The following is a 21,680-nucleotide window of genomic DNA, read 5'->3' as shown; positions in this document are numbered from 1 at the left end:
TCCCAGTCCCTCCACTGACTCTGTCTGATGCCAGGCTCAAACCCGCTATGGATGGGGTATTCCTCCAAACAGAGCTCATCTCTTTTCTCCCCCTTCATCCTTTCCCTCCTTTCCGTTCCCTGAATTAGTGTCTCATACCCTCTGGGCATCTGCGTTTGGCAAGGTGGTAACTTGGCTGCCTGCCCGCCCAGTGTTTCCTCTGCTTGAAGAAGTCTTTCCCTGTAGAAACGGTTACTTCTTTTGCGCTCGCTGGTGATTTTCAAGAGACTTCTTTTGCATTGCTGTTCTGTATATTGTCCTGTATAATGAAAGATTTTTCTGATTCCATCTAATCCACTCTCAAATATTGAAATCCCTCGAGTGTAATCCCCTGGTTATTAGCCAGTTTCTCCTTCTCTTACCGTATTTACATGGCTCGAAAGCTAATGTTAAGGACCTGTTTTTATACTGCTTAGTTCTGAGATAATTATGACACTGTTATGCTATATTTCTTAGAGTCTTCAAAAAATAAATCGGCTCCTTTAGTTATATATTTCTGTGTATTCTATTTGGTACCGCTGCCACGTTACTCAGCCGAACCAGAGACAAAATATCAGGATGTTAGAAGTTTAACAGTAGATAATGTTGATTTTTACTTTAATTTCACAGCAGTTCATTCCAGGTTACAATGCAAATTCGTAGTTGTTAGCAGTTTTCAGGAAAGTTTTCTGAAAAGGAGTGTAAACCACTCAAATCCAGGTATGAGGCACGTCTGTCACAACACGTTAGAACTACCAGGATTAGAGAACTTAATTTTACTCGGGATACAGCTCTTCTTTACTTGTGGTGTTTCAACTAAAAAACCGTGAGGTTCAACGTTCTGTGCTACTGCGATACAACTGGGCACCTGCTAAATGTTAACACTTCTTAAATTACCCTACAGTTTGGGTTTTAAATATTCTATATATATGGCTGCAGGTGGAAGCTAATGAAATTTGTTTAAATTTCTTCTTTTCTTAGAACTCCTTAATAGACATTTATAATCAGTTCCTGGCAGCATTAGAATCGCTGAAAGAATTCTGGGATGCCATGGATGAAATCGATGGGAAGACCTGGGTGCTTGAGCCGGAACAACCCACGCGGAGTGCCACAGCAAGAAGAATTGCGATAGGTACGGAAAGATTTGAAGGAATACAGGGGTTTGAGAAGTAAAACTTGGGGTTGCTTGGCTTAGCTAATCTGATGGCGTTCGTTGGACTTGGGAAAATGAACAGCAGCACTCAAAACCAGCAAGGCATAACCCTCTTTCTTGATGTATTAAAAAAAATAACCTTCCACGGAATATTGAGCCTGCTTAGGAAATTAATTATAATGTTATGGTGTTACATAAAATGAAAGTTTCTGCAGGAAAATACCATCTATTTGTAAATTTTGAACGTGTAACTGTCAAAACCAGAGGACTTGCATGATAAGTCTAGAAAAATCAGTATTTGTAAAAAACCAGCTTAGGTGAAGCCCTTATCTCATTCACAAATTCCAGATTTTTTTTTAACAGACTCTTGCTTTAGGTTGATCCTGTCCTGGAGGAGTGGAAGGAATATTAAGAGTGCGGTCAAAGGGGAGGGAAAGGACGGTGGAAAGGACAAAGAAGTAAGAGAGGAGATTAGAAGCTAACAGTGTTAACCATCTGAAAAAGCACCTTAATTTTTATGCTGACGTCTGGCATTTTAAGGATATAGATAATACATCTATATTTATATATAGATATAAATATATAGGAGAAGGAGTCTTGTAATTGCAAAGGAGGAACTTGCCGCTTTCAGACGTTAGAAATATGGGGGGAAATGTTACCTTTGAATGAAGAGTTCTGATTTTCAGCTAAATGCGAGAAAACATCAATAGCATAGTGTAGAAATCTGAGAATGTACCATGGACCAGAGCAGGCCTGAAGTGTCCCCGAGAGCTGCGGAAAGGCTGCTTGCCTGCGGAGGGAAAGGAGTGAGCGCTGAGGGCGCTCCTTCACTGGGGCGCCTCCTTCATGGTGGGGATCAGGAGAAGTTCCGCAGCTGGCTCAAATGACATGGGTTGGCCAACACCGCCCTTTTGTGTGTGCGTGCTTGCATGCGGTCAGGGTGGCTTTATCTTGGTTCTGCTGCGCTTTGGCACAGACCAATGAAAGGGGAAGAAAAGCCTCAAAAAGCACCTGGCTGGCGCTTGATCAGTGGAGGGCAGCACAAGCCTTTGAGCCCACTGGTGCCCATCACAGGCAACCCTCAGTTATGACTAAACCTTCTTTTCAGACATTCCAATTTCTTCAAGGAGGGTAAGCCTACCGTACCCATTAGTTACAAAAAAGGTTGGGTTTCACCTGCTTTTATTTGGAAGAGAATTTGCTGTGAGGTTTTTAACCTGGATCCAGAATATTTTTGAGCCGCTTACCCCTTAGGAATAGCAGACATCCTGAGGATGTTGGGCTCAAAAATAAAAATATTTCTTAGGTCAAAAATCCACCGTTGTTTGCTCAGAGCAGGCGGATGCTGCAGAGGAGACTAACTTGTACTGCTCAATATTGTCTTTGTGCTTCTCTTTTTGACTGTAAAAGCTGATGAGGAATTAATAACAATTACTGCCTTTAAGATTTCACTAAGATTTCAAATGGATTGTGTCATGTGGCTTCAGTTTGATTATTCAGAATTAAGCCTAAGTGTTACGACTGGTCTGTAAGGAATGCAAGACTGGCAGCTTTATTTAATCAGTTGCTATTTTTAATTACAGTCCATTGAAATTTAAATATTGAATATATACTGGTATTTTGTACGATTTGTTTGGATACCTACCAACTTTTTTGTTATCTGTAGGAATGAAAACCAGCCAGAATTAATCCGTTTAAAACTGCTTTTTAAAAAAAGGTTAATGTTTCCATTTTCAAATACTTGGCTGTGAAGAAAAGCTTCCCCGATAACTGAATTGCTTTCCTGTCGTAGGGAACAATGTCTCGGTGAATATAGAGGTAGACCCTCAGCATCCAAACATGCTCCCCGAGTGTTATTTTCTGGGAGCGGATCACGGTAAGGCAGCAGCCACTCACTGGTTGTTTCTCTTCTAGGCTCTGATCTCTGGCAAGCAGATACGAGCTTATGCTATGTCAGGCCCCCAGGGTAAACTTTACTCAAGCAGGGCCAGGAATTAAGCCGAGTATGTGCGTAGGAGAGTTTTACACAGTAGATGCTGGGGTTTTTAACAGCCTAGACCCATAGCATGCTGGTTTGTTCTCTCAGTGACTTTTTTCCAGTGCTCTCCTAGCACACTTTAGAGGGAATCCTGCGTCCTATAAATGATCACCCAATCATGTTTGAATTTTAATAAAATCATATTTTTTAAATAAAATCATATTTTTTTAAAAAAATAAAATTTACTACGTATGTCCTCATAGTGTTTGGAAATGTTTAAGCCTTTTACTCTGTGCCCCACAGCTTTTTGCCAACTTTTTATGATCGTAGTTACCTTATCTCCAACAGTATGAGATGTTTAATATTAGTGTAATTCCCAAACCTAAAAACAGCCATTGACTTACCTTAAATAATTAAAACCCCTGCCTTCCCCTTCAGTGCTGAAACGTGCGAGGTTACACTGGGTGGGGGAGCCAAGGGGATCCTGCACATGATGTAATTATTTATGTATGTTGTTTGCAGTGGTTAACCCTTTGAGAATTAAGCTGAACAGCAATATGCACTTATGGTAAGCATCTTCAATAATAGAGGTTTGAAACCGAGATGGTATTTGCCCTTCCTCATGGTGACTTTCTTTTGTCCCTCTCTCCCACCTGCAGGGATCCAGAAATCAGTTTACTGCAAAACTTGAAAGACCTCTTAGAAATTGATTTTCCATCTCGTGCCATCTTAGAAAAAAGTGTAAGTTGCTTTGTGTTAATGATCAGTTGTTATTTCTCAATAAGTAAAATTTAAATGGTCACTTTATAACCGCCAGCAAAAATAAGAGACTTGGAAGAGAGGTAATTGGATTAATATATTGTCATAAGGACTTCTGAACTTCAAGCAACAATTGTCAGAGCTTGTTAACCTTTGATTAGAGGTGCGCACTTTCCTGTGGCCTTCACAGCAGTAAGGCGATTAATAACAGGCTTCGCTATTAAAAGGGAAAGAGGAAGTTCCAGAGTAGCTAATGAGATGTGGAAAATCCAAATATTCTGTTATGGATGCTGATGACTTAAGTTCTAATTAGGTAGAGCTGCTTAGAGGGGACCAGAGGCCATCCAAATACTCGTGCATTTCAAACAAACTTGGAATTAATTTCTGACAATGCTCTAACGCTGGATTACTAGCTTTGCTTTCACTTGTGAAATTTTTAAATTAATATGTGACTGCAAGGTCTTGTGTCTAATGTCCAAATGTAATGACAAATCATTGTGTTTAAAAAAAAAAAAACCAAAACAGTGGGGCCCAAGAGGATGAAAGTGCTTGTCAAGCTAGATGTAATTCAGAGAGAAGATAAAATATAACACAGCAAAGTCATCCAGCTGGCAACTAATCTCACTCTTTATACCATAACAGCGTAAACATATATACTGAAGGCAAAAATATTCAGTAATTTTAAGTTACAAACCTGCAAAAGCAAAAACAAGTGGATGAACGTGGTTTCTGAGTTCCCAGCCTAGTTTCTTCCTCACCAGTTGTACCATAAGCTAACGCATGTTGTGGTTTAAGGACTTTGCTAAGGACTGTGGGATCTGCTATGCCTATCGCCTTGCTGGCGCTACTCCAGACCAAGTGTGCGATGATCCCCGCTGCGGACAACCTTTTCACCAGGCCTGCCTGTATGAGGTAAAGTCATTAATGGGGCAAACTTGCTCATGAACTCAGAGATTCTAGAAAATAAGCCTTGCCCGCTTAAATTTCAGAGGAGGCAAAATCCTTTAAGGAACGCTACAATGGTCACTGCATTTCCCCTTGTCTTCTAACCCACAATCCAAAAATAAGCTCCCTGTGGGAGGGAACCTGCCTCACTTTGTGGTTACACCAACCCTGACCTGACACTCACCATGCCAGGTGTTGATCAAGTGAACCCTGTTGGCGAAAAAGCCCTGGTAACAGATCCTTCTTAAATTTGCTATGAAACAAATGTGAATTTGAATCCACTTATTTGTGTTGCAGTGGCTGCAAGGTCTTCCTTCTAGCAGACAGAGTTTTAATGTCATCTTTGGTGAATGTCCGTATTGTAACAAGGTAAGGAAATCTAATGAAAATGAGTGAGTGCACTAAAGAGCGTGGGGTAGCGTAGGTAGAGTCAAAAACTCCAGTCAGCTGTAAAATAGAATTTGTGGCTACTGCCTTCCCTTTACCCAATGGAATAAGGAGAGTAAAGCTTTAAATTGCCATGCATTTAATCCATCAGTTTCCAAATAAAAAATTTCCAAAACGTGAAGGTTTTCTGAAACACAGTATAAGGATGGCTACGCACCAGTTATCAACATACCAGTGTCAGAATAAATGATGCTGTAAGCAAAGGTCCAGTTTAAAAAAAAATACAAACCCAAATCCCAGCACTTGTAACACAGCCCAGCCTTGTTCAAATAGTTTAGTGTTATGTGTAACTATCGAGTGCAGACTGGGACAGTTTAAGTGAACTTGCCCTTAAAAGATACGTATTGATGCAATTATTAAAAAAAAAAAAATATATCTTTTCCAAGCCCCTGACACTGAAATCTTCAACGAAGAAACTTTGAGGAAAAAACTGCATGACAGGAACAGGACTGCACTTACACTGAAGACACCGGAACAGTGACATCAAAGAAGATACAAGGAAAGTAGTATTAGTAGGAGAAGAACAAGTATAGCTATACTGTAGTGGTAGGTCTCGTCAGTGAATGCAAACATAAACGTAATAGATATAGACGGCCTAGTGCTGTCAGAACCGGGCTCTTGCACTGGTGCTGGATGATCTGTAGGTAAGAGGTGATCAAGTTTCTTTTTGGATTCTGAGAATATCACTTGTGGGTTGAATGGTGGCAAGTGTCTGGCAGTCTCTTTCTGCAGGGGAAAAAAAAAGTTACAGTAAATGTAATATTGAAGAAGTGAGATGTGAATGGGACAAACAAAGATGCCATCTAGGTATTCAAGTTATCCTACAGAAAGCAATACAATTCCTAGAAAGTCTTAACTCTGGAATGTGTGGATGTAGTTATACTGGATATTAAGTATATAACATTAGGTATGATTAAACACCTTCTAAAGGACATACTCTATTACTGAAATCAACGGCTGAAATTCTTCCATATCTTCAACGTGGTTCCAATAAATGTTAACAGATTAAGTCTTTACGTTATTCTTGCCAATAAAGTTTTAGCCTGGAAGCCCTAGACGTTAGCCTGAAGTTTGATTTGCCATTTTAATTTGTGTAAGTTTTTGCATTTCCTAGTGAAGCTAAAGTTCCCCTCATTTATCATAGCTGGCGTAACTATGGCAGTAGCGTGGGTTCTGGTCTAGCTGGACAGCGGAGTGTTTGGGCCTTTTTAGGTCTCCAGAAGCAACGCCATCCTTGGCTTATCTTTTTGATCTCCATCTCTGAAAGGAATTCCCAGAAACCACCATTCTGTTTCTCACGTTATCTGTGACTTGACTGTATTTTCTGCTGTCCCTTAGAAGAATTTCCACCTTTAGTTTCCTTTCCATGATCCCCTTCACAATGTGTTATATCTTAGCAATACGGCCCACTTAATTTCAACCCTAGCAATCTAGTTTTCTTGGTGAAAATGCATAACCTAATTTGTATTTCTCTAGCAGGAATCTCCTGTCTTCCTGTTTTATTCCTCTTCGGAATTAGTGACAGACATGTCTGTTTCTTTTAGTGGAATATGGGCCCCCATTAATAGAAGGATACTATTATGTCCACCATAAAGGCAGCTCGTATGCTTTTTTTCTTCTCTGCTTTTTCTTCTGTCCATATTATTTTCTAGATGTTGTGTCATCATTCTCTCTCTCCCAGCCTGTCAGCTGTCCTGTTCCTCACAAGCGCCCTACCCTTCTTGTCCTGCTTCTCTCAGTTGGCCATTTCCCCATCCAGCATAGAAGCACTCCCCGGGTTGATTTATACCTGAACTGGAAATGCTTTCCAGCAGACCCCCATGTCCGTTCATTGTCCCAACTACATGATGTTCCTCTGAACGTACTTCCCCAAAAGATAAAGCAGGGAGAAAGAGAACATCCCCTCCACGGTCTGTATCCAGAACTGCATCGTCTGTTAATGGCAAGAGGGCAGCCATCCCACCAAAGTGTCTAAGTTAGGGCGAGGTGCCTGCAGTTAACTACTTGCCTAACCCAAGTGTTTGGCATTGCTCTCTGGAGGACGCTTGACGGCCTCTCGCCACTTGAGTTCCTGTGTCAACCAGCATTTCTCTTCCCCGCTTTGTGCCTGAAGAAATCACCTGAATTTTCATAGTCTCAGTACTCTAAAATTTCCCATATTGCTTTCCTTTGCCAGTCACCTAAATTATGTGAAAGGAATTAAGAGGAAGTCTGCAAAATGCAACTCAGACAATCCTGCCGTTTTTTTCTTTCCCAGTTTCTCATTTGAATATCTCAAATGTTATCTGATGTCCATTTTAACTCTCCCCTATTATGTGTAATACTCAGTGAATACCACAGAACTAGCCAGTGTTATTAATCATAACAGAACAGTGACTTTTCCTTTAGAAAGACTAAATGAAAGCACAAATATCTCTAAATACTAGACCAGCGATTAGTCCCATCGCTGGTAAAAATGTACTTTTCCTTCCTCCCACAAAAAGGAGGGAGACCCAAACCCCTTAGTAACTCGCCAGTGTTAAGACTGACATTGGAGTGAACAGGGGAAGTTACACCAGCTCTTTTCTTTTCTTCCTGTGTCATGTTGGAAACTTAATGCGGCGCTCTTTCTGTATCTACTGCTTTCTTAGGACTGCAGTAGCTTTTATACAAAATATACAGAAGGGAGATTTGGGGGAGAGATTTGCCACCTTTTTTTGCTAATACTTATTAAATTTTACATTTGAGGACTAGGAAGTAGCACTGAAATATCTTTGTAGTACAAAATCGTATTTGTTACTTTGAGTCGCTGTTGTGTCAGGACTCCAGAGGCTTTTCAGGACCTGTCTACCTTGCCATCAGCCAAAATTGCTATCATCTCCAGCAATCGTTCTGCTCACCACTTTACTGCCTGATGCTCTCAGGTACAGCTGTGCTTTTTCTGCTTGGCTCTCCCAGCTTGTACTGGAGTCTCCAGGCAGTGATCAGCAGACTGCTTGAAGCAAAGAAGTTTGGATTAATAATAAAGCTATCTTTAAAGTTTTATTTTTGTGCTTATTAGAAATTGTCCTCATTTAACAAGTTATTTTTCTATTCGAAAGAAAAACACAGGGTAGAATCTCTTTGTAGAAAAGGAGCACAGGGCGATTACTAAGATGTACTTTGTTCTGCATTATTTTTACTAAAACCTTGATGAATTTTTTCCGTCAATTTTTTCAGGTACAGTTGAAGGGTAAAACTGAACACATTCATTCACCCCTTTTATGTGGTAATTACTGCTAATATTTGAGGTGAGTTATTTAACTACTACAATCCTCAGATTAAAAAACTCAGAATTTAAGAACTTTTAATTAAGAGTACTATGAGGTTTTCCACTACATGGAAAAGGAAACCACTGCAGTAAGTTTCTGCCAAGAAGACAACAGCGTCTGTGATGGCAGGCAGTCAGTTCCCAACACTCTTACCTGCACGCTGGTGCAGTACTCAGTGCACCGCTTTACCACCAATTATAGAAAAACCGTAGTGGTGGTTTGCTAATAGTGTGACCAAGCAACTACACACAAACTTCTGGCGTTTGTGGCAAGCATCTAGTTTGTGTACATTTAGTCCAGGCTTTGTTTGTGGTTGGGGGGGGGGTTTAAACTCTTATTTTTAGAAATGCTGATCCTTCTTTTGCAGCGTGCTGTGACTGTTCTAAGGTAACACCAAAACCCTCACCTTTTGTGGGTGGTCAGGCTCCTGAATCGCAGTGTAAAATTTAACTGGCTTCTCTTCAGCCTGCAACTGCCGGCGTGTCACCCGAGGCTGGGGCCTGCTTAGGCAGTTACATTCTTCCTCTTTCACCTTGTTTTGCTTCTGTTGCACTGGTTTCAGTGAAGGCTTTGGTAAGTGAGCCTGTTGATGTACAGGCAGTAATTCTGTATGCTGAAAAGAATTCAGTAACAGTCAAAATTGTCACGGGTACTGCTCCGATACTTTTGTTCGGGTAAGGATAGTGCCCTGTTTGCACTTAGTCCCTGGGCTGCCAAGAAACTCTTGAGTTTTACATTTGGAATAGTACAAGCCAGTAAGCATATGCCAACTTCTGCAGTTTATGACACAGTTCCTGGCTTTTTTCAAGCACTTTTTTTCCCTTGCCCACCCCAAAAGGTGGCCATTGAGCTCACAGAGCAGCCAAACCCCTGGGCGAATATCACGCATTACTGTAGTGCCCAGATCCTCACCTGCTGAGGCTCCACCTGGTGAAGCATCCTGTTTAATTTACTTGGTTTTTCTTCATCTGGGAGTTGTTTGCCTGTTGCCCCAGCACAGCCCTTGTTTTGATAGGTGTGTTCTTCACCTTCCATCTTTTTTTGCTTGTGCTGGACTAGTTTTGGTACAGGCTTTGGTAAGCAAACCTGTTGTACAGTGAACAATTTTGTATAGTTAAAAAAAAGTATTTCAAAGAGAAAAATGTTCTGTCCTCAGTAGCAAGAACCCAGAATGAGAGCAAGCTTTCATCTTTCTCGAAATGAATTGTTTTGCTGCATTTTAATTATCAACAAACATCATCTTCAAACAGTACAAAGTTGGAGCTATGCTGTATTTGGGAAAGATGCTATAAAATAAACCTGAGCTGTGTATTTCGAAACATTCGCTATAACCTTTTTTGGGACCGATGCCAGTAAGGCCCTGTTTTGTTCATTAACAAGCAGAGCCAAATGCATTTTGTATCACTGGATTGAGTCAAATGCAAAACTCTTCAAAGTAAGATAATCACTAAGTCTTCTGGCTCGGGTAAGCTTATTTAAGAGTTAAGTCTTATGTTCTTTTACAGTCTTCTAAAATATAAGTGAGGGATACACGGTGAAGAGTTGCATGAGTTAGTGCAAGTTTTTTCCAGTGCTGCTCTATGTGCTAAGTATCGAATGATGTCTGTTGTTGGCTTTTGTAACTTGGAAGACAAACGTAGCCCAAGCACAGGCTGTGTGCCACGTGCTTTTGGTACTTTTGGCACACTAATAACTCAGTAACTGTCATGTTTGCATGTGGCCCTCTGTGCAGCAGCTGTATCTGAATGTAGCAGCTAAAAAAGAAATAATGGGCTGCTTTTTTATACCACAAATTAAATAAGTACAGGAGATGGAAATTGCACAACCTAAATACTGTTGAAAGTGCCAGTAGGCGCTCAATAGATTGTTTAACCCAAACCACCTTTTTGGTAGATAATCCATTGTTCTGTTCAAGAAAATTATTAATGTCTAGAAACAGAAAAGTGTATCCACTCAGAATAACGACTCAAGCTAGTTCCAACAGCCTACCCCAGGACAAATGCTGTAAATGGCCCTGAGAAATGGAGTTACGCAGGTGAGGCTCGGTGCCACGCTTACAGTTACCTGAATGTGGGGGCCCAAGCTGTTTTCTCCATATCGTGGCACCGTACCGTGTCATGCAAGAACTGCTAATCTTGTTCACAGCTAAATCTGGTACCTTCACAACATATGCATGCCTTAAGTGACTCCGTCACTTCCAAAACAGGACCTAGAGCACTTGTGAAAACATCTATTTTTATGCCTAAAAATTAGCATATTCCACACTAATAAAAGTTACAGGTTGGTATTGGTGTAATTATTTTTTAATATGAGATCTACAAAAGCTAGCAAGTAGGCAGCTGGCCTTACCCCACTTCACAATGCCCTAATGCTAGCACTTTCGCTGTAGGTGAAAAAGCTGAAAATATTTACCCAGTGCCAAAAACTGTGGCAAAAAAAATTTGAGAATTAACGCAATTATCATTTTATCACCTATGTTTGGTGTGCAGTTGAAACAAAGAAGTAGGATGTAGCCACTGTTCTGCTTTTTATGTCACCTCAAGATTAGATTCATGTACTACACAGGGAGCTGCATCTTAAAATTCATGTTCTGTAGCATTTCCTCTTCACATCATCTTCAAGGAGCCAGTGTTACAGGATCCCCTTACGGGCACGTACAGTGTTTACTGGTCTTCAGAAGGGAATTAGTCCAAGATTGCCTCTTCCCTGTGTACCAAGCCAGTACAGGTGGAATCAGACAGGTCATCTGGAGTCAGATTCTGCTCATAAGCAAGAAGTGAGGAGACAGTGGCTTGTTTGTAGTGGCTCCCACTATTCTGAGGTTGCCTCTTTAATGGGAGAAGTGTTTGGGGAATAAAAGGAGAGGTGGAAAGGGAATGCAGAGGGCCGAGATGAAAAGAGTCAGACCTAGGATAACTACAGACGGCGCCGTGAAGAGATGCAGTGGGAAGTGCCTGCCTGTCATCGAACACTTTGTCAGGACTGTAGCACCAAAGTGCACCAGGCCTTGAACATCCTCCACAGCCAATAACCACAGATTGAAAAATTGGATTTTCTGAGAACAAGAATAGATTCAGAGAAAGTTCTGTTATCTGCTCTCTCTACTTGTATTTAAGTGCTCCTTAGGTCCTTTGAACAACCCTAGAAATTTCCTTTCTGCAGCTGTTTTGTAGTGAATGTTACAGGAAACGTGTGCATGTAAGCAGCAGAACTGGCTGAAGTAAGGACCAGGGGATCATGGAGCAGTGCTTGCGTTCTTGATGTTCCAAGAAGCAAGACACTCAACATGAAAAGTTTCTCTGAAAAAGTGATGATAGGTGCCAAGACATAGTAACATGCAGACACACCCTCTCTGATCTTGTTCTTGGCCATTGCAGCCAGTTCTGCTTAGTCCTACAGCGCATGAGTGGTGATAACTGACACTCCTCATTCATGGATTTTGCAGTGGGGTTGTGAACTTGCAAATAGCAAGTGCTACAGCAGCTTTTAGTGCCTGGAAGTTCAGGATCATCTTGTATGCCAGCATACTGTCAAGTCTTAGGCCAGGCAATAAGAAGAAAATAGATTTACTATTCAATACCTGATCTCTAAGAAACCAAAGACTCTTGTGAACCTGAGATCCAACCAGATCAGCTGGAGATCAGCTAACAGCAACCTGATATTTCAATGAAGTTCAGAAAACAGTACAAACTTAAGAAAAAAGTGCTTCTCAAATTAGTGAGGATGAAGCGGTCACCATCATAGCAAGAGAAACACTGTCACTGAAATATAGCTTTTGGTTTTGTTCAAAGAAAAAAAAAAGTTATAAAACCAGAAAAGTCAATAAAAATTGCTAAAATAAGTATCTGTAATTACCAAGATCAAAACCCAGCGCCTTTTTATTAAACATGAACTTTTGTTCTGCCTTCCATAATACGTAAATAGTGCTGACAATTGGTTTGCGAGGCACTTGCTACAATAAAATGTAATTGTATCATGAGAGAAAGGTGACAATCAGGAGATCATGAAAAAATTACATATTCTCACTGGTGGTTAATTAGCCATGCAAAACCCCCTCAAACAGATATTCTCTTCTATTAGGAATGATTACTATGCAGGCCTACAGATGTCAATACCACAGTCATTCAAATACTTCTTTCCCTACTAATTGAAGGTTGTAAAGCTCTGGTGCCAAGGTTTTGCTTCCAAAGAGCTAATTTATGACTAGAAGGATATTTTATGTCTTCAGTTGCAGCAGCTACAAAACTCAGCAAATCAGAACCATCTGTGCACTGATACTTGAATCACCATTCATCTAGCAGCCTATCAGTCACATTAGTTTGCATCCTGCATTCTTGGCTCAAGTACACTTGTGATGGTCCAAAGTTCACCAGAAATATTAAAAATGAATGGTACCCTGACCCTGCCTTATTGCGCAGGCATCAGAGACAGAAACAGGGCTTTTGCATATGGGGAGTTTCGAGGCAGAGCTATGACGGGACTGACATTTTGCTGCGAGTCCAGTAAGACTGCTAATTACCTCAATCTCCACTTATTAAAAACAGGGTTTTATTAACTGTATAGTTTCAGACTTAAAAGCGTGGAAGGAAAATATAACGCAATAGCTGTCAGTTTTAAAACCCTGCATTAGCGCATCACACAGCACTGCCTACCAATAACACAGTTAAATACCAGAATAATACCTCCTCCACATTAGCGGCTGCAGGAGTGCAAAGGCAAATGACAAAGAACAGTTTGAAAGCGAGAAAATGAATTAAATGCTTTCACTAATAAAGGTAACTTCGCTTTTAATCTGGAACGAAGGAAAAACCTGGTGCTGGGGCTTGTCTTCAAGATGTTAGTGAACAAAGTCCTTGACTTCCCCATTATCCTGAAAGTAAATCATTCTCCACAGACCTACCGCTTTGAAGTGAAAGGCTGTAGGTCAAAAGGACTCATGACAGTTCTTCCTCCTTAAGGGTTGACATCCCACTTTTTAGCAAAGCCAGGGGAAACAGGAATTAACAAACACTGTATTTAAGGCAAAAGAACTGCTGTGTCAGTCTCATTTTGAGATCTTAAACTATTTCCTCTTCTACAAAAGAAAAGGCAATAATCAAGCAGGAGATGTCAGAAATAATCCCAGAACTGTCTGTCTTACTTTTGACGCTTTAGCGGCGCAATTATTTCGCATGAATGCTGTGGTGGAAAATTCCAGAGGGCCATCGTAGCAAGTTCCACTTGACTCTAGTCCATCCAGCAGGATTTTCTTCAGCACTTGATACTTCGGCTTCTCATCATAAGCTAAGCTATAAACGCGTGACAAAAACTGGGATATTTCACCTGTGGAGCATATTTTAATGTAAATGTCACTTGATGTAGACCTAGAATTTCAGAAAGAATTTAATACCAAAATGGATGCTGGTCCTACATTGCCAAACGAGATACCACAATTTCAGCTAAGTCACACTCGAGACACAGAACTGACGATATCTTGTCCTTTCGAGACGAGAAAAGGAAAAGGTAGACCTGGATAAACAAGCTAACCCTTAGGTGCTATGTCTTGGTATGTATATGCCCTAATTCGTATAACCGAAAGCTAAGTATAAAAATTAATCAAAATACTTTATCGACGATCGATAGGTCTGTTTAAAATAGAAGCATTTTGTATTTAATAGATCATAACACTCCTTTAAATATTAACTACTCTCAACAACACTTTTAATCTGCATAGATACTACACTTTGGAAGAAAGCAACTTTTTTTCTTTGTTTTTTTTACTTCTAATGCTTGGACAAATATTGGTTTTGAGATTACATCCTAAAGCAGTCTAAAAGCAGCATTATTTTGCTGTCGTTATTGAGTGGTTCTAGAAACAGGGAAACCACTGAATGGACAGAAGTAATGCTATTAGGAAAAACATATGGGGGCGATCAAACTTTTCTTTCAGTTGAAGACCCAAGTGTATCCTAAAACTGGAGTACTACAACAGATATTAGCATCTGGTAAAATCGCAGAAGTAAAGATTTACTAAAAACGTATACACACCATGAATATATTTTATGTAATATATGGTGCATTCCAAGAATTCAAATAAAGAAATGTCATGAAGATAAGTGAATAAATCAAAAATAGATACTGACCTTTGCAGGAAGTTTGGTGTTTTCATCTAGGTTACTTTTGTATTTCAGGGAAGGAGGAAACATATAACAAGGCAAACTGTCCATTCATTTGCTTTTTCAAACTCTGCATACTAAGCAATAAACCTCTTGTAGACAGTTGCTTCCTATTTCCATACTAACAGCTACTTCTGTTTTCAAGATGGTCACTGCTTCCTAACACCCTGGGTGACGTACGGCTAAGACCCCTTACGTCACTCTATGGCATACATCACAGAAGAGACCCATCAAGATTTTTGTACTTCCACACACCAGGGTTGAAAATTTAGCCCTCAACATCTATTTCATCTACTTAGGCCTCGCGGACAGGACCATGCAGGAAAGAAGCAGAAAAAAAAGAGTTCCTGCAATAAAAGCACTAAGTATCCTGCAGCAGTAAGCATCAAGAATCATTTATTGCAGGGTGACCAGCATTTGACAGCACCCAGAAATTTACCTTCTCCCCTTGCAGTAAACAAGCCTCTGAGCTAAAAATGTTTAAAATATAATCACTTTGTACAAAAAGGGCCCAATCCAGTTCTACTGAAGTCAGAAATATAAGTTCAATTAAATTGCACCCGGAATTAATGAGTGAGAGATATAATCTAACAATGAGTAGTACATAACTACTGTGCTATCAGCTCAGTACAGATCTTGCAGGCTGAATTCTTCCATCGACAGGTAGTATAAGAGTGGCTCATGCAGGCTTGATTTCAAGGATGACTTCTGGTTGCGTGCTGCTGTTTGCTCTAAGACCAGAGCCTACTAATACTGCATGGAGTCAGGCCTGGTGAAGGCATCTGTCTTAAGGTGCTGAACTTAGCAATTACATTTAAGATTTTAAATTGAAGGCTTTGTCAAATTTGTGTTACTTTTACTCCTATAATGCTTCCCCCAAATAGACTAAGACATTTAAGTATTTTTCTAACAGACTCAAGAGCTATGTGGTACATACTACAAGCACACTTACTACAGCTGCTTCCAGAAGAATCCCATTCCATCACTGAATCTGGGAGCTCATCCATAAGTCTGAAACGACATAAGAGTGCAAAAATTTAATGTGGTTTTGGAGCAGGTGATTCTTCATTTGGGTTTTAGGAAGACAGCAAGTCTCAATTCCAAAGGGAGTGGACCTCTGGGATAGCTAATGATTCACAGTACTGCTTTTAAAACACCTCTTACCAGATCTCCTCTTACCAGCTATATTTTTAACTCTTTGGAGACTGCTGATTTCAGCAAGACCAGGCTTACAGCTAAGACTGCGCTTTAAGTTTTTCTTTGCAGATGTTTTAAGGTTTCTAGAAAGAAAAAGAAAAATCCTTTGAGCTGAAATGGCTTGTTCGGATTTCAGGTTAATAGTTAATATTTGTATTTTGGAATTTGAGAAGCAGTTCTGGTCTGCCTACTAGTCATTTAGCATCAGATTCTTTCTGCCACGTAGCTCGCAGGCAGCTGGGTGATGGCTGTCACAATTACAAGCAGGCACGGCAGGGGCAAAAGGGGAGAGGGACGTTAAACGACCTTGGGTCCCATGCACTTCGTAAACTTAAGGGCAGGGCCACAGATGTAGTTTCTATTTATCCAGAAACAGAAATAGCGAAAGACACTGGAGCTCAAAATTGATCATAACCTAAAAATGGATGAAGTAATGCCAGCAATCATCTTTGTGCAGGCGTGAAGCATGATGATCTCCTAGCATCTGTAGGAACTTCCAGCTGCACAAGCCCCCTTGCCCCAAGTAAGTGAAATCTGGTAGTCCGGTCTAGCTGCTAATACTGTTAAAGGACCCCTTTTCTGGGGTTTGGGTTTGTTTTGTTTTGTTTAAAGGAACCATAAAGGTCCACCAATAAGCAACAGGATGTGTTCTCAAATGCCTAAAGTTGGGGTACATCAGCTAATAACCTTCAATTCAGTAATCTGTTTAGTGTCAGAAACAGGGGTTTCAATTTTGGGGGAATAAAACATTTAAACAAAAACATTTTCCTGTAACCTACCTTAAATTCTAATTCAAACCGAGTCTTTCCTCCACGGCACGAGCATATCTAACCTTAAGCATACCAGCAGCCCTTAAATATCCCCTTACCAACGCCCAAAGCTTTGCCACAGTTGCCTCATTGCCAGGATGAGAGGATGAGGCAACTGGTAAATGAGTTTGAGGTCCTGCTCAGGCACCTGCCTTTCACCTGCAGCCCACCTTCCAGGCCCAGCTCCTCCTTCCTCACCATCACACAGACTCCGTAGCAAAGGACTGGCATGCTCAGAGGGATTCACCTGTGCTGCTTAATGTACTTGTTAACTTATAAGCAACTGGATACGCACATATATCCAGGTGTCTATTTCTGGCCTTTAAAAACAGTATAGGCACTGGAAATTAAGATAAATACATGGGGATGACCTGGGCAAGCCACCTAATACCAAGAAGATAATTCAATAGACTAATAGGTTATTCCTGATAAATGGAATCTCTATCATTTTCCATGCATTTCCTCTAAGCATCTGTTTGCTTGGCATCCTGAAAATGCTAGCAATCTAAAGGTTAACCGCAAGGGAAAAATTAGCAAAGCAGCTTGATTGATTAAATCGATTTAACATTGAATTGGAGAAGTGTTACCTTGCAGGGCATTGTGTAATGATCAGAACTTCTAAAGGAGAAATATTAAATGTAACGTACGATGTCAACATTTACAGATGCAATCTGTATTATCCACAGTCTGCAGGCTAACCTCTTTCTCTGTTGAGAGCCGATGCCACACTGAATTTGCAGATTGATTTCTGTGGATCAGCTATCCCTATTGTGTACCTCTGTTGTGACTTGCCCTACTTAAAAGTTTGCTGCCTTCTCCTATTGTGATGTTACATTTATGGGTAACTACTCTTCTGTGTAGCCTTCTACAGGCTATGCTGTACCACATGCAATTAACTCTCTCAGGTCCCAACTGTGAAAGCAGAGAAGAAAAACACTAATACACTCTGCTTTAGTAAGCTCTAAATGAGTCATGCTGGGAAAAAGGAAAGATTTTAATCAAGTTCTTTAGTATTTTGGTATTTAATTGTTTGTAACGGCAGTAGGTTTATATAACATTACAAACCTACATAAAAATATCTGAAAAATAGTATCATATAGGAAGTAAAACAAATCAAATGCACACGTGGAAAAACTTCCAAGAGGTCTTTGTACTATAGTCTCTACAAAGCGCCCATGAAGTTCAATGGAAACACACAACAACCTTCAGCACATGGGATAAGGCCTGCACTGATTCACAAATGTTTTCTTTAAAAGAAGACTATTAAAAAATACACAGCAGACAAAATGACTGTGTACTGTGCATTGGAATTCAGTGTATCTCTACAGCAGTACATACATAAACATGTGGAAGAGGGAATATGTGCACACAGAGTTCACATTTTTAACTGCTTCTAACATCTCTCAATTAAGGAAAACTGTTTTAGCTTTCTCATAAGGTGCTATTCTACCGGGTGTAAAGCTGTCTTTTTCAGACCTGTTTTACTGTGCGCTGAGGACGGTGCAGGGTTCCAGGGTGGTATGTGGGGGTGTGTGCATAGGTACATGCGTGTGGTGGTTTATTTTTACTTTGTTTTCGCAGTCTGGACAGCAACAGGGTCCTTCAGGTTCTGTTCCCAGGGTAGCTTCCCACATAACCATTGCAGCATGCAGTAGCCGAGGATTTCAAGGTCACCTCGTCTGGATGGGGCTAAAATGTGGGGAGAGAAGGGGAAGGGGGTGGGGGGAGACGAAGAATAAGAACCTCTTCTTAGGAAATAGAAAAGACTTTGATTGAACTAGTGTTGATGAAATACGAAGAAGCCAAATGGGCAAAGTGTTTTGTTTATTCAGCTGTATCAGACCTAAAACGCCCCGGCATTTGGCCACAGTCCACAGACAGGCAGTGACTTGTTACTGTTGAAGTAAGGGTCAGTTTCCTCACCTCCTCCAACTTCATCCTTCCTCAGTCTGGCCTGTCACATGGACTTGATCCCCATGGCCTCTGACATGATCCAGACAGCCCATAACTGAGTACCAACACTTTCTCAAAGAGCCAAGCAGTAAAACAAAGAAATAAATGTCTGCTGCTAAATTGCTAACACATGTTCCAGGAAGTCCATGGGGTCCACATTGGTCATGCGGGGACCCTGTGAGTGCAGACTAAACACTGATGGCCTTTCCTGTTCTCCTACAGAGCTATTTGAACTTGGAAGATATGACAAAACTGCCATCTAGTGTGCATTTACACACCAAAGTTGTCCGCTTACAAGTACCATGAACTGTTTGGTTAGAGAGTCATAGCACAAGCTAAAATATACTCGTTGTTTAACATGTCCTGTGTAAACTTACCACTACTGCTTCCAAAAAGCAAGTTATTTCAGGAGCAACTTACTCCCACCCTGCACACCCCAAACACATACACTAACTACAGAACACAAATACAGTAGATACAGTTTGATCAATAATTAACCCCATCCCCAAACATCATCTATGCAGAAAAACAGCTAACCGAAGTTAATCTATCGACTGACTTTTCCAAGGGAAAAAAGGGAAAAAAAAAATGCAATACTAATAGAATTGCTATTGCTTGCTGCTACTCAGAGGAAATCAAACTGGAAAAAAACTGAACAAGCAGGATTGCTGCAATATTTCTTTGTACACATCTGACTTGCAGCCTATGGTTTACAAGTCAAGACCACATGGAATCTGCCAAACCAGAAACTCTTAATTGTGATTGAAGAAAGGCACATGTAAAAGTTAAATTTATGCTTTTCCAAAATGAATTTGAACTTTCCAGGAATAAAAGGGTTTTGGATTTGTTCAGTACTTTTTGTTTAGCATAAAGACTAGTAGTTGAGCATAGCGCTGTTAATCCAGCTGTAAACAGATATCGTATTTTATGGGCCTTCATTAAATAAATTCCAGAAAGTCACTTGGCAAACTTATCTTTTAATTTAAAAAGTCACCTGCTAAAAGCTGCGGTGCCAACACATCATAGCTGTTTCTTGTTACTGAACACATATTATTGTAAAAGCAGAAGATTAGTTCTTATACATTCTCTATCTTAACTGTTATTAGACTATGGGATTATTAAAGGCCCTTCAATCTAACAGAATGCTGCACTATCCCTTGGGTGTCGTTTATTTTCTGCACTAGATTCAGCAACGTCCTAATGCAAGACTTGGCTCTCATATTAAAATAAAAACACAATCTCCACCACTTGCTGTTCTGTAGTGATTTCTTCAGCCATAAATCTCCTGTTAACTGTGGAACAATTCCATTCATACACATGTGTTCACAAGTCCTTTTTTCCATTATGGCAATTCCAGATTATACCCATATAAACCAGCATTTCTGACTGAAGATCCTCTAATTGTCACACAATGCTTTTCTGGCACCTGTTTGCATAAGACGGGTTACAGAAAGTGGCCTTTTGAGAACAATTGTCAAAATTACAGTGGACCCATTTTTTTTTCTTTTCACTGAGGGACTTAATTGATATGAATCTGTAAACAATGCTAAGTCATTAGATTTCAGAGGCTAACCTAAGATACCTTGTTTTCTGACAAAACAGTCCCCAGAGAGTGAAGTTTACTTCACAGTTAACAGTTCTCGCTCACATGGAGCTCTTCCAGCCATTTCCTGACTAACTCTAAGGCAAAGCCACCACAAACAGGGAGTTGTGTGCAAGACTTTACTAATACCTTCCCAAAGCCACAGTAGTCAGCTAGGGGGAAAAAAGGTACATGTAACTAAGCCATACATCACTAAAAAATAAAAAGGGGAAATGTTTTACAAAGAGATGGTAAACTCACATATCACTTTAGCTCCCAGGTCATTGCAAGTGCTACTACATAAAGACATTTACATGTGTTTTTCATAGAACCACATAAAAATGTCAGCCTTTGATTATTTGACTGTACTAGGTCATTTTTTCTCTCTGCTCCTTTGTCAGCTCGGTATTAGAGATGCTAGCTTCCTCAACTTTTTAAATCATCTAGAGCCTTATAAAATAAAGTAGTCAACCAACTAATCTTTAATGAATTAATACTATCTATGAACAATGGAATAATTAGATTTTCACCCCAAATAAAGCATCACTACATAGATTAAAACTATATGTTTACATGAAAAAATAAATCTGCTAATATAATTGGGGATTACAAGAATTCTTGATAAACATCAGCTGAGAGAAGTCAATCTGGCTTCACTTTAAATGTGATAGCCATGCAAAAACAAAACGATTCTGCTTGATAACTTGTCACTGTGACAGGAGTATACATTCAAAATAGTACTTATTTAAATTTTCTTACTTCTCTGCAGAATAACATTTTTTTTTTTCCCCCTTTCTTTTTTTAATAGATACTTGATTTCTGCCCTTCTATTAACCAGGAATTCTAGTCACGTATTAAATACTATTTAAAGGGAACATGTTGGCGACGTTTTATTTCACAATATTTTTATAGTTTAATTTTTTAATTTGAAGATTTAAGGCCTGATTCTGTCCTCACTCCTGCCAAGATAATCAGGAACAACTCCACTGAAGTTAATGAATTAACAACCATGTCAATGAAATCAGAGTGAGGCCATAAGAAGTTTTATATACACCACAAACATATACTCAACATGCAGGCACAGGGTTCAAATGATAACTCAGAATAACATAACTGAAGCAATTCACCCTGAGAAGAAAATATATATCTCTGTATACTGGATTTGGCAGCTCTCTGAGCCCTAATTTATATTCAGATTACTGTTTCAAAAGAGATCATAAATGATATCACACCAGCCAAAATATGTTCTCAAAGCTACACTGCTCCCAAGAACTCATCTGAAACCTGTGTAAAAATGGGAGTTTTCCTCTATGGCCCTTATTAAGCTAACTTTCTCAAGGAGGCTAACGAGTGACAGATGAAATGTTCTTCTAGTATTTTTAATTAGCGCTGTT

General features: G+C 40.0%; 2 protein-coding genes across 4 annotated transcripts in view; one reads left to right on the top strand and one right to left on the bottom strand.

The window, feature by feature from the left end:
• The window catches only part of FANCL (FA complementation group L), a 33,926-nt gene extending 27,571 nt beyond the window's left edge, over nucleotides 1-6,355 (top strand). For both annotated transcript variants that reach the window (XM_075088152.1, XM_075088151.1), the window contains 7 exons: nucleotides 1,000-1,150; nucleotides 2,964-3,047; nucleotides 3,672-3,717; nucleotides 3,809-3,890; nucleotides 4,704-4,820; nucleotides 5,151-5,222; nucleotides 5,687-6,355. In XM_075088152.1, coding sequence (XP_074944253.1) covers nucleotides 1,000-1,150; nucleotides 2,964-3,047; nucleotides 3,672-3,717; nucleotides 3,809-3,890; nucleotides 4,704-4,820; nucleotides 5,151-5,222; nucleotides 5,687-5,722 — 588 coding nt within the window. In that variant the 3' untranslated portion in view covers nucleotides 5,723-6,355. The remainder of the gene's footprint in view (nucleotides 1-999; nucleotides 1,151-2,963; nucleotides 3,048-3,671; nucleotides 3,718-3,808; nucleotides 3,891-4,703; nucleotides 4,821-5,150; nucleotides 5,223-5,686) is intronic.
• Nucleotides 5,363-21,680, bottom strand: part of VRK2 (VRK serine/threonine kinase 2) — a 46,340-nt gene continuing 30,022 nt past the window's right edge. Inside the window, exons 9-15 of one of the 2 annotated variants that reach the window (XM_075088150.1) lie at nucleotides 18,320-18,440; nucleotides 15,698-15,756; nucleotides 13,731-13,912; nucleotides 9,503-9,676; nucleotides 8,997-9,203; nucleotides 8,180-8,271; nucleotides 5,363-6,026 (exon numbers count right to left, since the gene is read on the bottom strand). In XM_075088150.1, the coding sequence (XP_074944251.1) occupies nucleotides 8,200-8,271; nucleotides 8,997-9,203; nucleotides 9,503-9,676; nucleotides 13,731-13,912; nucleotides 15,698-15,756; nucleotides 18,320-18,440 (815 nt within the window). In that variant the 3' untranslated portion in view covers nucleotides 5,363-6,026; nucleotides 8,180-8,199. The remainder of the gene's footprint in view (nucleotides 6,027-8,179; nucleotides 8,272-8,996; nucleotides 9,204-9,502; nucleotides 9,677-13,730; nucleotides 13,913-15,697; nucleotides 15,757-18,319; nucleotides 18,441-21,680) is intronic. The other variant, XM_075088149.1, reaches the window with a different exon arrangement.

This window comes from Phalacrocorax aristotelis, chromosome 3 (genome assembly GCF_949628215.1).
Source record: "Phalacrocorax aristotelis chromosome 3, bGulAri2.1, whole genome shotgun sequence".
In the NCBI taxonomy this organism is placed as follows: Eukaryota; Metazoa; Chordata; class Aves; order Suliformes; family Phalacrocoracidae; genus Phalacrocorax; species Phalacrocorax aristotelis.
The sequence above is the reverse complement of the archived record's forward strand: the minus strand, read 5'-3'. Positions and strand labels throughout refer to the sequence as shown.